This window comes from Lepidochelys kempii, chromosome 9 (assembly GCF_965140265.1).
Source record: "Lepidochelys kempii isolate rLepKem1 chromosome 9, rLepKem1.hap2, whole genome shotgun sequence".
Classification (NCBI taxonomy): Eukaryota; Metazoa; Chordata; order Testudines; family Cheloniidae; genus Lepidochelys; species Lepidochelys kempii.
The window spans coordinates 64,135,486-64,151,376 of NC_133264.1; the positions used below are offsets into that span (position 1 = coordinate 64,135,486).

A 15,891-nucleotide genomic window follows, 5' to 3' on the forward strand; every position below is an offset into this window, starting at 1 on the left:
ACGAAGGGAGGAGCAACTGATGACACACACCCAGAAACACCCAAGAGAATGTTTTTGCCCCATCATGCACTGGGAGCTTAACCCAGAATTCCAAAGGGTAGTGGGGATTGCCGGAACTGTGTGATAGCTACCCACAGTGCACCGCTCCGACATTCAATGCTAGCCTTGGTACTGTGGACGCACTCTGCCGAATTCACACGCTTTAGTGGGGACACAGAAGACCGAATGTATAAAATCGCTTCCGAAAATTCAAATAGAATAATTTCGAAATAATTTTGTACTGTAGACATACCGTTAGATGCTAGCACATGTGGCTATAAAGCCATAGTTATGGGGTTCTTGTTTAAATGTAGCACATCAAGGCCATGGTCTCATTGGTGAGAATGAGGTGGGAATTGTTACATAGTGGTTAGAGCAAAGACTGTGACACAAGACTTTTCAGTATTGCCATTGATTTGGACAAATAATTTAACTTTTCTGTGCCTCATTTTCTCCATCTCTAAAGTGGGGATGATAATAATGCTTATAGGGAAGTTGTGAAAATGTAATTAAAGTTTGTAAAAGCATTCTGATATAGATAGCTATTGTAGATATCCTTTGATGAACACTGCTCTGTAAATACAAAGTATTATTGCTATTAATTGTTTATTATTATTACTGAGGTGGGCTATGAGAACATTCATTTCAGTTGTATTTGGCTTTTTTTAGTCACATTCTTCTACTGTTAGCGCCGTGGGTCCTGGGAATATCGGACCAGCAAAGAAAGCAGAGCCTACAGGTAAGTTGAGTTGTAATAGAATGGTGTCAGCAAAGACAGGGATCCACCATTACACTACCACAATAAAATAGCTGTAATAGCAGCTGCCTCTGACATAGCTCGTCTCAGCTATGACTGAGGGCGGTTGCTTTCAGGGCTGGCCCACAACATTTTGGCACCTGAGGCAGGGAGCTCAAATGCCGCCCCCCAATACTCCCTCACTTGGGCCAAAACTTTGAAAGGTCTCAATTCTGCCTTCTTCCTGTTCTACTCCTCTCATGGTACTGCTCTGCTACCTACCCCAATAAAGGAGAACCAACAACTTAAAATGCCTTGTTCAAAAATTTTAAGTAACACTTAACTTTCAAATGCCTGAACAGCAAATGTAACTTTTCTTGTCTGCATAGTAAACACTGGCATTTTTATCTGTTTGAATAATCAAAGCGGTGCTTTCCGTGCCTTCTTGGTTGCAAAGATTTGAACTGCTTCCTGCTGAAGGTCCACAGTCTGGGCCAGCTCATGCTCTACTGAGGTGGTTGCAAGCCCGACCAGCCTCTCCTGTGTCACTGTGGACCGTAGATGTGTTTTTATTAACTTCAGCTTGGAGAAGCTGCGTTCTCCACTGGCAACGGTTATAGGAAGTGTTAGAAGTATGCGCAGAGCAACAAAAGCATTTGGAAAGAGGGTGGTCATCTTATTTGTTCACATATATTCCAGAACAGCATTTGGAGTTGATCCTGCTGAAATGTATCTTGAAAGGGCTTTCAGTTCATCACCTAAATTACTCACATCAATATCGCACATGTCATCATGTGTCAACACTGTCTCTAGTGCCCTGCATTGCTGGTGTAGGTCTTCTTCAGCTACAGTGAGGAGTTTGGGAATATCCTACAACATCCCAAATATACTGCTGTGTTCCTTGAGCTGCATGAAACGTTCTTCAACTGACTGTATTGCACAATCTAGCACCTGGTTAAAGAATTCAACTTTGAATTGTTGTTTGGGGTCTCTTATGGGATTATCCCATGCCTCGTAATCAAAATGTCTTCTTCTTCGGTGACTCTTGTATTCTTGAATGGGTGGGAAATTAGCTTCAGTGTGAAGTTCCTCTGCCAACTTCTGTGCATTCTTCAGAACGTTTTGAAATCCCTCATCTGACTGGTAAGACTGTAGGTATGACTTTGCTTTATCCAGTTGTTCCATTGCTCCAGATATATCAAGATATACCTTGGAGTCTTGGAGATATACCTTGGAGTCTCTTGCTTACAACATTTATTTCAAACAGTATGTCATGCCACTACACTAAGCCACACAGAAATCTGAAGTTAGGTATGTTTCTGGTGATTCCATTTCCCTCTGCCACTGTTCTCCCATGAACAGTTCCTGTCATAGCATTATCCTCCATAATGGCAACTATGGCATCATCTATCTTCCCAATTTGGTGTTTGATAGGCTTTATTGCCTCCACTCGACTTTCCCATTGTGTGGCACTCAGTGGTTTCAGTGTCAGAGAGGATGTTTCCAGATGTTGTTTCAAAATTTGCCATCGACAAGTTGATGCAGAGAAAAATACATAGATGCTTTGAATTACGTTAAAAAATTCAGCAGCTTCACTAGAAGCTGGTTCTGCATCACTGACCATCAAGTTCAATGAATGAGAACTGCATAGGACAAAAAAAGCTCAAGGGTTTAACTCTCGGATCCGTGTCTGCACTCCTCTGTTCTTTCCTCTCATGTTGGCACCAGTATTATAGCCCTGACCTCTCATATCAGCTATTGCAATTCCCGTATCTTCCAGCTTTTTAAGAAGCACATTTGTCATACCAGCTCCTGTAGTATCATCAATGTCAGTAAATTCTAGAAAATGCTCTCTGTCAGTCACCATTGCAGGGACATTTTCACTAGGTTCTGTTGTTACAAAACGTACCATTAGTCATTTGTTCCACATGGCTGATGTCAGGTGTGCAGTCCAGAATAACAGAGTAATATCTTGCTGACTTCAGATCTGCCACAATCTTCTGTTTGACTTTTGTTGCCAGTAGCTGTATGATCTCATTTTGAATTGTTTTTCCAAGGTAGTGGTGTGTGCAGATTTCTTGAGTGGTGACTCTTCTTAGATGCTCCTGGAGTACAGCATCAAACTCAGCCATCAGCTCCACAATTTTAAGGAAGTTTCCATTGTTTGGCACATACAGCTGCTCTGAAGTGCCTCGCAGTGCTAGGTTTTGGGTAGCAAGCATTCTCTCAATAGCAATGAGCCTTTTCAGAATATTTTGCCAGTAAAGAGACTCCAATGCAATCTTCTCATGATGCTGATCATCTATGGTGGCCTTTAACTTTAGTTTCATCTCAAGCTCTTTCCACCTATGGAATGCTCTCTGGTGATTTGCTGCCTTCTCATGGCATGCCAGATTTCTAGCCAGATTTTTCCAGTCCTTTGTTCCTGTAGAACTCAATGCGGCTGGAACATTAGACTGGAAGAGTTTGCAACAAAAACAGGACGCAGCACTCTGGTTTTTTGCGTACATAAGCCATGGGCTTTCCACTTTGTCACCATTGGGAATTTCACGCCAGTAATGTGTTGGGTGGAAACTTCTGTTTTCATTGTCTTTGAGGAACATGAAGTTTTTCACTTGCTGTGGCCTATGCAGTACAAGGAAGTCCCTTAGGCTACTGCTCAAGTGGGTCCACAGTCCTGGATCACCTAGACTTAAGGAACTAAACTCAGCAGCAGCTGTTTCTTGTGCCTCCACCACACTCTTCTCTGATCTACACTTTTTTTCAGGAATGTGCATGGTTACATCCATTTGAGATGGAGATATGGATGCTGCTGTAGCTGCCAGGTCACCTGCACTCTGATTAACTGGAAGATCAGGCATCTCCTCACCACTCACATCCTCACTGGGGCCGGAAGGCTCACCATGAACATTTGTGTTTATGTATCTTAGGAGAGCTCCTTCCTGCTTAAATAGAAAAGCTTCCTTTGCTTTGTTTCTTTTTCTGAATGCTGCCCCAGAGGGGCATTTTCTTCTTTCACTCATGACTGCTGTTCTGTGCCAGCTATAGTGGCTCTCAACACTCAGTTGAAGGGGACAAATGAGCAGGCTGGTAGCAGAGCCTGAGTGAGGGACGATATCAGTGTCTTAAGAGCCTAACTGGCTCCTACTACTTCAGTTGACTGCCTGTTCTCCTCAAGTGGGTTCAGGGAAGCAGGAGGAAACAGGAAGCTCCCTGAGCAGTTGGTGTTAATCAGTCCAGACTCCTGGGGGTGCTAGGGAGGTACATAAGAAGCTCCTCCTCCTCTCTCTTCCTGCAGCTCCTGCTGCTTTCTGTTATTCCCTCCCACCTTTTCTCCTGCCTGTCTGTTGTGTCTCGTGCCCTCTTTCCTCCAGCATAGCACTCCACCATCTCTGTACATCTAGAGCAGAGAGAATACATATGCACCAGCAGCAGACACAATTTTCTACACTCTGGGTCCTAGTGGTGCCCTCTCACAGTCTGGCACCTGAGGCGGTCGCCTCAGTTCACCTCCTGGTAAGCCCAGCCCTGGTTGCTTTCCTCTTTGTTGAGAGGGGAACAATAATATTTTACATGTACATTATATGGCACTTTTTAACCTGAAGGGTTGAAACACTTTATAAACTCTGTACATAGAGTGCCACTGAAATGTAGCATATCTGAGATGGAGCGTATCCGCCACAGAAGACAGCACACTGCCCTGTTATGGGACAAGGGGGAAATATTGGCAAACATCTATTCTTACAAAAAATGCTGTGGAATCTTCAATGCTCACACAAAGCAGACAAGAGCTTGGTTTTTAGAGCTCATCTTCACATAAACTGCATGGAACTCAGTTTATCCACCCAATAAGGAGGAGAAGCTACTACCCACCATGAAACCATAGACATCTTCCTCAACCCACCCACCCCCCCCCCCAGCAAAAGTCACACAAACCTATTTAGGAAAAAGCTTGAGAGAAGAACTGAGCCTTAACTCTGTGCCCTGAAGATCAACAAACTCAAACTGTGCCAGAGCAAGGGGAAAGGAAATTCCTCATTCAAGGTACCCCTCATAGAACATGCTGCCTCCAGTCCTCAGTTGGGAAGTTGGAAATTGCAGCACAAGTGGTGACAACTCCACTGGTCACATGTAAAGAGAGAGGCAGGCTCTCAGACAACTGGAACCTAAGTCCTCTAGGGTCTTATGCATTAATGTCAACACCTTGAATTACATCCAGAAAAAAAAAAAAAAAAGAAAGTCAGTGTAGTCTTTGCAGAATGGGTGTAGTATCCTTCCTGCTGCTAAAACTATCAGATAGTTGGGCAGCTGCATTATCCACCAGCTGTACCATTTGCATAGTCTTCAAGAGTGGCCCAATAGTAGTGACAGGTTTCAGAGTGGTAGCCGTGTTAGTCTGTATCAGCAAAAACAATGAGGAGTACTTGTGGTACCTTAGAGACTAACAAATGTGTTTGGGCATAAGCTTTTGTGGGCTAAAACCCACTTCATCTGATGCATGGAGTGGAAAATACAGTAGGCAATTATATATATACACAGTATATGAAAAAATGGGAGTTGCCTTACTAAGAGTGGGTCAGTTCTAACAAGATAATTCAATTAAAGTGGAAGTGGGCTATTATCAACAGGAGGAAAAATCACTTTTGTAGTGGTAATCAAGGTGGGCCATTTCAAACAGTTGACAAGAAGGTGTAAGTAACAGTAGGGGGAAATTAGCATGGGGAAATAAGTTTTTAGGTTTTTTTCATGTAGTGTGTATATATCTCTGCCTACTGCATTTTCCACTCCATGCATCAGATGAAGTGGGTTTTAGCCCAGGAAAGCTTATGCCCAAATACATTTGTTAGACTCTAACGTGCCGCAAGTACTCCTCGTTGTTTTTGCCAATAGCAGTGAGTCATTCCAGACGTCACAATGACATGGAGAACTGCAGTGAGAGCTGTGTCTAAAAGAAACAGTCTCAAATATAACAAAGATGCTTTTAAACACTGTTTCTGCTTAGGAATCCAGAAACAATCAGGGAGCCAAAAGAACCCCAATCTATATACTGGATGAAGGGAAGACACGTCCCCTCAATAATAGGGGTAGATACCATCCCTGCCATATTCCCTATTTGCTTTTTCCCAGTGTACATCATCACCTTTGTTTTGCATATCCCCAAGGATTTATGAAAAGGACTGTGATATATTGTGCTGTTTATAAATGAGAGGAGAAAGGGGATCCCTTTACAAATCATTTCTGTTCACTTAAAATCCTATTTGGAGAAGTCTCAGTATCCTGTAATCCCTTTAGATTTCACCCATCCCAATTTGAGGAATGCCTGATGTTTTGTGACATGGAGCAGAATGTTCCCTGACTTGTTCCACACACAGGGTGGGCAAAAGAGAGTAAAATTTATGGAAATAAAAAATCGCCTCTTTTTCTAAATCTCCACTTAGATTGTGGCTAGGTAGATCCTAGGGAGACTAGGAATACCGTGAAATATCTTTTATCAGACAACCACACCATGGTTAAACACAGCAACCCTAGAAAGACAGACCTATCCTAGAAACTGACAGTATCAAATTCTCGCTTTCATCCCCTCTCCTAGTCACCCCTGATGTGAAGTCTGGAAATAGTAAAGATATCTGGAATACAGAGGAGGTGCCAGAAGGATCAGAGTTTGATGATATCTGGGATCCAAGGGAACAGCCAGAGTAAGTGTAACAGAGCTAAAACTGTGTGCATGGGTTTTGTGTAGCTGAAATACAAGCATGTTCTGCATAGCATATATATTGTGTTTACAACAAAACACACACTACTGAAAAGCTTGTGTCATGGAAGGGCAGAAGGGATGTACACTAGGGGTACGTTTCACTGCAATGTAAGCCCAGGGTTAGTGGGACTTGAGTCATGTCAGGGAACCTTGGGCTTTGAGGATCTACACTGTGTTTTACCCCTACGTTAAGTCTTTTCCAAGTGACGCGTGAACCTTGGGCTCTGGCATCCACATTGCAGTGCACAGACCCAAGTCAAAGTAACCATATCCCAGGGTCCCTAATGCCCCCAACTCCCGCAGCTCTAGAACTGTGGTGCGGTGTGGGAAAACTTTACTGCCCACCCTGCACATTACTAGGAAGCAGCTTGCTTTGCAAAAGGCTGGATCGGTTTGCTCTCCATTGCAAACCCAGGAGACTCTCTGATAGTATGCTTGCAGATCGGTGATCAGAACAGAATGGGTTAATGCTAACCTGAGCTGCTGCTATTTGCAAAATGGGGGTGGCTTCTGTTTTCAGTAGAGTGGATTGTAAACTGTTGGAAATTGTCCCATGGAGTTGTGGGATACTGACTCCCATGACCCGAGTCAAGTAGGGTTGTGTCAACACTGCAAACCAATAGGGCTCGGACCTTGGGTCTTGGCTTAACTCAAGCTTGGACCCTTCAACCCTGCAGGGTCCTGGGACCCTGGGTCTGAGCCCTAGATTAGCACAATTGCAGTGTAGATGCACGGTAGATATATCCTGATGGGCTTTGCCTCCAAAGCAGCAACAATTAAAAAGTGACTTTAATCTCTTCTGTGGAGGAGACCTTCTAATCTCATTACTGAAATTTGGAGTCTGTTATCCCTGTTATAAGATTATTCCCAGTGTCAGATGCTTGTGTAAAGTAGGATTAGGAGGGAAAGGAGGCCAGTGCCAAAATTTATTAGCCTTCATACATGCCAAGTTTGTATACAACATTACTGAATTTACCTGCTGCTTTTATGACAGTAAGTGAGAGTTCCATTCTTTTGATAATGCTGTACTGTATGGGGGGCTTTGGATTTATATTTATATTGCAGGGAATTAAGTGCTTTAGAGGCAAATACCTGCTGTTGGAGCAGTATTTTACAGGCAATGTTACTTTTCTAATGGATGGCATTCAGTCAGAGATGGATTGTAAGAGGACAGCCTAAAAATACTAATAGACTTCTTCCTTCCCCACCTCAAATAAAGCATTCTTAAGTAGATGCTGTCATGTAGTTTAGGTTGGAAAGTGCTCTGAAGTGCTCTGGAAGATTCTCCGGCTCCAAGGGGTCAACTAATCCAAAAGGCAGCCTTTACATTTATTATCACAAAATATTGCACCCCTGAGGGCCAGATTCTCCGTTGGTGTAAATTGGAGTAGTTTCATTGAAGTCAACAGAGCTACACAGTGTATACCTGATTGAAGATCTGGCCCAGAATTTCCACTTTTCTCTGTGCATAAATACAATTAGCCACTCAGTTGCCTGATCTAAAAACTAGGCTGATTTTTCCCCTTTAAAATTAGACCTTAAAAATGAACATTTTTGACAGTCCCCTGTTTAGCCTCCGCTTATGCACCCACATACATTTGTGCACACATTTTTATTTAAAACTATGACTTCTATTGTCCTGTCGAGGTAAGGTAAATTTGTCCAATGCTGATATGAACCAAACTCTCTGGACTCATTCAGTCTCTACTGAAGGAGGTATATCTTTTCTTTGGCCCTGAGCAATTATGTACTGTGTAGCACAAATAAAATGAGAGTATAAATCTTCGTAATAGTTCATCAAATTAATGCATGGAAAAAGCCTTGAAAGATAAATCTAGAGCTGTTATTAGATAGATTTTACACTGACTGAGAGACTAGAATTGTGTTACATGCATGCATGACCACTGGAGATGAAAAAACAGCTTCTTTCCATACAACCTTTCAACAGTCTGGAGAAATTGCTCTATTTATTTTGCTCAATTTACTAAGAGTGTTACATGTTCTAAATACAATCTTCAGTTGTGTTTCCTCATTCATTAAAGACCAACAGAAAGAGAACATAGAATTCCAGATTTTGCTGCATTCTGAATTAGACAGACTGATTTGGAGAGAAAAAAATCAATGTATGTAAAATGGAATATCATTAAAATTAGCAGAGAAAGCTATATTATTTTTGGGCTCCAAGAGCCAAATGATGGACAGAAAATTGTTTGCAACTTAATTACTTGACTGCATCCTTTTAAAATTTTTCCACAGGGGGCTATCTAGGAGATCTAGGAGATAAATATCACATCCACATGGTTCAGTTTCCACCCCCAGTGTCTTATTCCCTGGTCCTGCAAAGGTTGATTGTGCTGTGGAGGCAGCATGCCCAGCATCTGGTGACAAGTGAAGGGTGACTCATTGTTCATCATGAGCCCTCCAGCCAACTATGAGAGACAGTGATAGTTATGAATAGAGTCCCAAGCCAGGTGTCCCTTTGAAGGGCATGTAAAATGGAGAATCTCAAGAGTGCCAGCAGAGATAAAAGGACCTATATTCCCAGAAGAAACAATATTATACTCTTCTTCTCATGCCCTCCCTTAACATGGAGATTCATACAGGGTTTGATGACCAGTTTTGTCTCTGCTAGGTATGAGATTTTATTCAAGCAACAGGTGGGAGCGGAGGACATCTTCCTGGGGATGAGCAGAAAGGACCCTTCCACAGCCTGTTGCGAGGACATGCTGGTGAGCATGAACCACAGCTCCAGTCCCTTCTCCTTCCCCTTTCCTCACTGTCTCCTTCAATGTAGCACATACCTACACAGCAGCTCTATTACTGTCTTTGGACCTATGCAGGATCTGCTAAGTAGCTTTCAGTGAATCTGCCATTGCCACTGCCCTGAGTATCATGCAGCTCCTTGAGAGCTAGATATATTCCGAAAATACACAACCTGCCCAGTTCTATGGGCCAGGTTCAGACCTGGTGTAAGTGGATGCAGGTCCAACTGGATGTTACACCCACTTACCTATAACCCTGTGTGGTTGGGGTTTTTTTTACACTTGCATAAACTCATTGAAGTGATAGTGCAGTTAAAGAATAGACTGTGTCACAGCCAAGTCGTGGGTGGCCAGACCTATTAGAACCAGAGTCCACAGTCATGAGACAGGAATCAGCTGCATCAGGATACCAGGAGGTCAGAAGCAGGATACAAACTGGAGATCAGCAACCACAAGTCAGATGCCAAGAGTCTCAAGCCAGGTTAGGGTGTTAGAGGAGCAGGAGCAGGATGGAACCCATTTGTTCAAACAACTTCCCGTTCCTGCTGCTTGCTTAAATAGGACCAGTGGGCCAATCAGCTGCTCTGGGACTCCACCAGTCAGTGCTCAGGGGCAGAGCCTCATACTAGGGCTGGACTTCATGTGGCCCAGGTAAGCTGCTGTTAGCAGGCTACCAGTGGGAGGGTTGAGTGTGGCTGCTCCAATGAACCCTATGGGCCTGGGTTTGAGAACTGTGGGTCATGACACTGTGTGAAGTAGTGGAACATTACAACATTGTGACAGCCCTCAAAGTCACAGGTATCTGAACCTCTCACCTTACTATATATGATCAGTGACCTCCTTCATCAGCAACATTCATGTGTATTTTATTCTAGTTGGTATAAGGTGCTCCAGGCCTTTACCAGAGCAGGGGCTTTCAGTGACTGCAAAATATCTTTCACGTAGGCTTTCAACTCCGGATTTGTGTAGAGGGTAGTGGTATCTGCAGACTTCATGAAACCACTGAAAGAAATTATTACTACTTCATCTTTCTTCCGATAGAAATCACCTCTGCTAAATGCTGGCCCTGATCATCTGTAGACCATAGTACTGCAAAGCTCATCCCAGCTTCCAGTGCATCTCTAGATTCCCCCTGCCATTACCTCTCCCACACTTCTGTCTTACTTGTACCTGTCCTTTCAGATTAAAATCAAACTGCCAGATACAAGGTCCTCGGACATTACACTTGACATCCAGGACAAGATTCTTGACCTTCGAACCCCAAAAAAGTAAGTGAAGCAGAATTGTTATAAGTTTTCTCTGTAATGGAATTTAACAAAGGCTTTAGGGGAATGCTCAGCAGCATGCAAAGGTGATGATGCAGATGTGATTATTTAATTGCAAGGAAAAATACAGATAGATGGAAACCCAGCCATTATTAATTTGTTAGATTAATAGTGGGCTGGGTTTGGGGCCCCTAAGACTAACATCTCTGGAAACCTCTATAATCCTTCTCTGACAAGGATAGCCTTAAAACAGCAAACCCTATGGGCCAAAATTGTAGTCTACAAAATTGGGCCTACAGTTCTGAATGCCTACTTGGTTATTTGGCCACAAATACCAAGTGTACATGCATACAGCTGTTCACACACAAAGATGGAGGACCATCTGCAAGTTGATCCAAGAGGTGTGATCTGGATTAAGGCCAGAGGAAAGTTGTCCCTAATAGGCTAACTATATAATACCACATGAAGGGCCAGCTTCATATCCTTCCAAAACCATTTTAAGCTCCGCATAACCTTTTATATACAGAGATCAGATGTTTTCCCTATCTTCCACCAACACAAAAGTGTTTTGGGTCTCCATGATTAGCAGGTTGAACATACACGCACAGCTCATATTCTTCCCATATTGAAAAGATCCAAACAGCCCCAATGTTTATTTTTAAGTTGATGCACAAATACACAGAGCTTCAAAGCACATATTTTGATAAATACTAAAGAAAAATTTTATTTTAAATATTAAAAAAAATAGGAATTGCCACATGGGAAACAAAAGTCCATAGGGCCTTCTGAGCACTGTTCAGACCCACTGAAGCCAATACAGTTATACCAGGCATGAATTTGACCAAAAGACCTGTGAATACTGGAAGGTCACACTAAATGTGGCCACCAAATTTTCCCTTCTGAAATGCAACACTAGTCTTTGGAAGTGATGCCAGTCAAAAAGCAGGAGAAATGCATATTAAGCCAGCAGCCACTGGCTAGGCAAAAACCCCTAGTTGGCAAAATCAGACATCTAAGAATAACACTGCAGCTGTAGGGAAACCTCAACATGCTGTTTCTCTTGTGATCCAGTTTCATTAGTGAGTCAGGGATTTGCCATATCTTCTTTGCTTCGAGACATTGCAAGTCCTGAATCCAGCAAATGAAGAGATTCTCAGTAAATCTAAAGGCTGTATAGGGCACTATCTGAGCTAGTGTTGATTTCCCAAGTACAGATGCAATTCCTTGCACTATGAAAGAAAGTAAGATTTTCAGTCTTATATTTTCAAATGCATCCAGTAAATGCTGGACACAGCTGAAGCTGGGGAGCACAAAGGAACTGTGTGCAGCTTTCTGGTCCTGGGGCTGGTTCTGTGTCAGTCCACTGTAAAGCTGCTTTAGGCTGCTCTGAACTATGCCAGCTCCCAGTGGCGCATTCCAGCAGCCAGGGCACAGGGAATTGGGACTACACCCCTCTCCCAGCAACCCCTACTACAGCAGAGGGCCTGGAGGGGCATGATGTAGAACCACATAGCTTAGAGCCTTGTTTAGAGTAGCCATGAGACTTCGCTGACTCTATGTAGTCAAGGATTCCCCCATGCTTGAAGTAATCCTTGGCTAGCCAGATCCCTTGGGATCACGGCCTCTTGTGTCATTGGGGTGGCCAAACTTTTAATCAGGATGCTCCTATTATTTTTTCTTCATTGGGGAAGCTAGGTTACTGCTCCCTGAGCTACATTTTCTTCAAACACATGTTCAGACTGTATGCATTATTCAGATTTTTACCACTGTGACAGCCTGTGGATGTGAGTCATTCTCACTCTGCAACTAAAATGCACCACTATGCAGCAGCAAGAGCTGTGAGAGGCCCGACAATCTATTACTGGAAATCTTTGTCAGAGCACAAAGCCAAGAGCGTGTTTAGAAAGAACCAGATTTGGAATAATTCGAGGGCCCAGTGGGGCAGAGCCCCAGTAGTTCAGTGTGTCCCACCACCTCACACTGTCCCACCACCTCACACTAAATTAACATGGCCCATCACATTCTGGTTTCTAAATAGCAAACACTAGCCTGGCACTAGTAATTTGCATTCCCTTCTCTAGTGCCTACTTAGGGCTGAGGCTGAAAAATCCCATTTCCTGTTTTCTAGGAAGCTGCTACTGCATCTCCCCCACCCTGTGGACAGCAAGAATGGCAAAGCTTGTTTCATCTCAGAAAAGGAGACCCTGGAAGTCACCTTGAGGATGGAAAGAGAGTTTGACTTCATCAACTTTGCCTAAGGGAAAATGGGGAACGTTTTCAAACAGTGATCTATATGGCTACCTGTTTGATAGCCAAACACTGGCCTATTCCCCTTGGGAATGGTTCAGGAAGGATAGATCCTTCCACTGCAGCTCCTGGTTGTGCAGTTAGGCAGTGTAATGATTTAATTAATGCATGCCACTAAAACGTATAAATTCTTGTGTGATATTGCTTGTACTTTGAAGAAACTGAGGCAGAGATGCCTCTGTCAGCTGTATTCTTCCCTTGCAATTGCTCAAATAAAGCTGTCTCTGATTTTGTTGCTTCTAAGCTGAGAGTGGAGTTTGTTTTCTTCCACATAAGTAATTTCAATAAACAGATTTGAAACATGCATAAAGATATAAAAAATATTTAGGAGAGTCATGCAGTTGGCATTAATGCATTTAAATTGGGAGTATTTTGATGAGAGAGGGACTTAAAATACTCCACCGGGTAAGATACAGTATACTTTCTATGTCCCAGATTTAGAAGGCCTCTTCATAGCATCTGTTCCAAATAGGAAAACAGGCCAATCTGCAGTATTTAAATATATATTTTCATGTATACTATATGTGCAACAAATGTCATTATTTATAAAATGAACACACGGAAAATATATGGTGTCTTTATGGCTGATGCCACATAATCAACCCTCAGTTATTCCATTCCTCTGCTTAGGCCAAGAATGGAGAGGAAGATGCAATGGTGGTGTTAAACCATCTGTGCTTCCTGTGTTCTGGGGCTTTGCAAGGGGCCTGCCTGATGCCCAAGCAAGCTAGAGCAGCCTCGGGGTTCCTCTAATTGACAGTCTTCTTACCATGGTCCCTGAGAATCAGAGAAGAGTAGATTATAAATTCTTTGGGATGGGGTATCTTTTTCTCCTGTGTTTGTTCAGTGCCTAGCACAGTAGAACCCTGGTTCATGAGAGAGGCTCCTAGGCAACAGTGCAATACAGATGAGTAATAATAGTGTAGTGCCCTCTGACCACACTTCCAACTACCCTCCAAATGCCCTCTCCCTGAGGGGCTGGGAGTGGGCTAGCACGGAACGCTTATTTCAGCTCTCCTCTTGCCGCGTAGGCCTTCTGTGCTGTAGGAGGCCATTTCCACCAACTTCAAGGCCCCTGGGAGCTGCAGGATAATGTAGCATGCACTTTATTCTGACTGCTGAACCTCTTGGCTTTCAAGAACAGTTTACTGAATTGCGTGGTGCAGTGTTAGCTACCCACCCTGCCGTGCCTCCACCTCTACCCTGATCTGTCTTATTAAACGGGAAGTACATGCTGTATTAATTGTGCCAATCTCCTCCTACCTCTACCCCTCTCCAAAGTGGATCCTGAGAGACTTCCTGTAAAAAGTAGTACTAGGGGAAAGCTTCTGTAAAAAAGCGTCACTTTCCAGAGGGGCTGAGGCATTGCAGAGGTTCCTCTGTGTAACCCTGGAGTACCTTCCAGAGACACAGCAGTATGTACCCAAGAAACACTCCTCCTTCACTAGCAGCCAGACCAATAAATCCTCATAACACTCTGCAGACATGCACTGGTGTTAATCATCCAAGAAGCAAACAGGTATCTGCTCCATGATTAGAGTGGAGAGAGGACAAACTGGACCTGGGCTTTGATGGATTGGATATGTTTAACAAGCAAGATCTTGTAATCAGTTTAACAATACAATGTCTTGGGTCTGCATGAAAGTGGAGGAAGGAGATTGACTTGCTCCACTGTGACCAGTGCCCATGCAGCTAATTTCATGACAGGTTGTAAAGGGGAGATGGATCCCTCATGATGGAGATGACAGACTGCCAATGATCTCCCACGAGAAACATTTTCTGTTGGATCAATGACAATTTGCAGCCTTCGGTGTATGTCTCTATTAGGCTGCGTCACATCCTAGGAGAAACTGAGGTGTGTCAAGGCATTTCAATTGGTCCCTTTGCTGAAACCCAGGTAACAGTACACACTGCTATAGTGTTAATATTCTGTCTGGAAAACAAAGGAAAATTGCCGTTTAGAGCATCTTAACTTCTGGCAAGGCCTAAAGGCCTCCTGAATTTTTATTTGCCAGAGGACTTCAATAAATCATACCACGCACTGGCTCCAACTCTGAGATTCAATGCGGAAGGAGATTGTGCTGGTGTATGAGAAAGCTGAAATCATTATTTCTGGCTGAGTATATACAGGCTGCTGCTGCCAGAAGTTACAGCACCAGCCCTTCTTGGAAAAAGACTAGCTTTGTGATCCTGTTACATAATAGGAATTGGGTTTGTAATAGGGCTGTCAAGCAATTAAAACAATCGCGATTAATCGTGTGATTAATTGCACTGTTAAACAATAGAATGATGTGTATTTAAATATTTTTGGATGTTTTCTACATTTTCAAATATATTGATTTCAATTACAACACAGAATACAAAGTGTAGAGTGCTCACTTTATATGTATTTTTGATTATAAGTATATGTACTGTAAAAAAACAAAAAAATAGTATTTTTCAATTCACCTAATACAAGTACTGTAGTGCAATCTCTTTATCATTAAAGTTGAACTTACAAGTGTACAATTATGTAAAAAAAAACAAACAAAAAACCCCTGCATTCATAAATAAAACAAAGTCCACTCAGTCCTACTTCTTGTTCAGCCAATCACTCAGACAAACAAGTTTGTTTACATTTGCAGGAGATAATGCTGCCCACTTCTTGTTTACAATGTCACCTGAAAGTGAGAACAGGTGTTTGCATGGCACTGTTGTAGCCAGTGTCTCAAGATATTTACCTGCCAGATGCACTAAAGATTCATATGTCCCTTCATGCTTCAACCACCATTCCAGGGGACATGCATCCATGCTGATGACAGGCTCTGCTCAATAACAATCCAAAGCAGTGCGGACCAACGCATGTTCATTTTCATTATCTGAGTCAGGTGCCACCAGCAGAAGGTTGATTTTCTTTTTTGGTGGTTCGGGTTCTGTAGTTTCCACATCGGAGTGTTGCTCTTTTAAGACTTCTGAAAGCATTCTCCATACCTCATCCTTCTCAGATTTTGGAAGGCACTTCTGATTCTTAAACCTTGGGTCGAGTGC

At 42.9% G+C, this 15,891-nt stretch overlaps 1 protein-coding gene across 8 annotated transcripts in view; it reads left to right on the top strand.

The window, feature by feature from the left end:
• DNAAF6 (dynein axonemal assembly factor 6) overlaps window positions 1-13,107 on the top strand; it is a 21,432-nt gene extending 8,325 nt beyond the window's left edge. For 7 of the 8 annotated variants that reach the window (XM_073360758.1, XM_073360756.1, XM_073360753.1 and 4 more), the window contains 5 exons: window positions 709-778; window positions 6,366-6,471; window positions 9,148-9,259; window positions 10,475-10,560; window positions 12,686-13,107. In XM_073360758.1, the coding sequence (XP_073216859.1) occupies window positions 709-778; window positions 6,366-6,471; window positions 9,148-9,259; window positions 10,475-10,560; window positions 12,686-12,815 (504 nt within the window). In that variant the 3' untranslated portion in view covers window positions 12,816-13,107. The remainder of the gene's footprint in view (window positions 1-708; window positions 779-6,365; window positions 6,472-9,147; window positions 9,260-10,474; window positions 10,561-12,685) is intronic. The other variant, XM_073360760.1, reaches the window with a different exon arrangement.
• The last annotated feature ends 2,784 nt before the right edge of the window (window positions 13,108-15,891 follow it).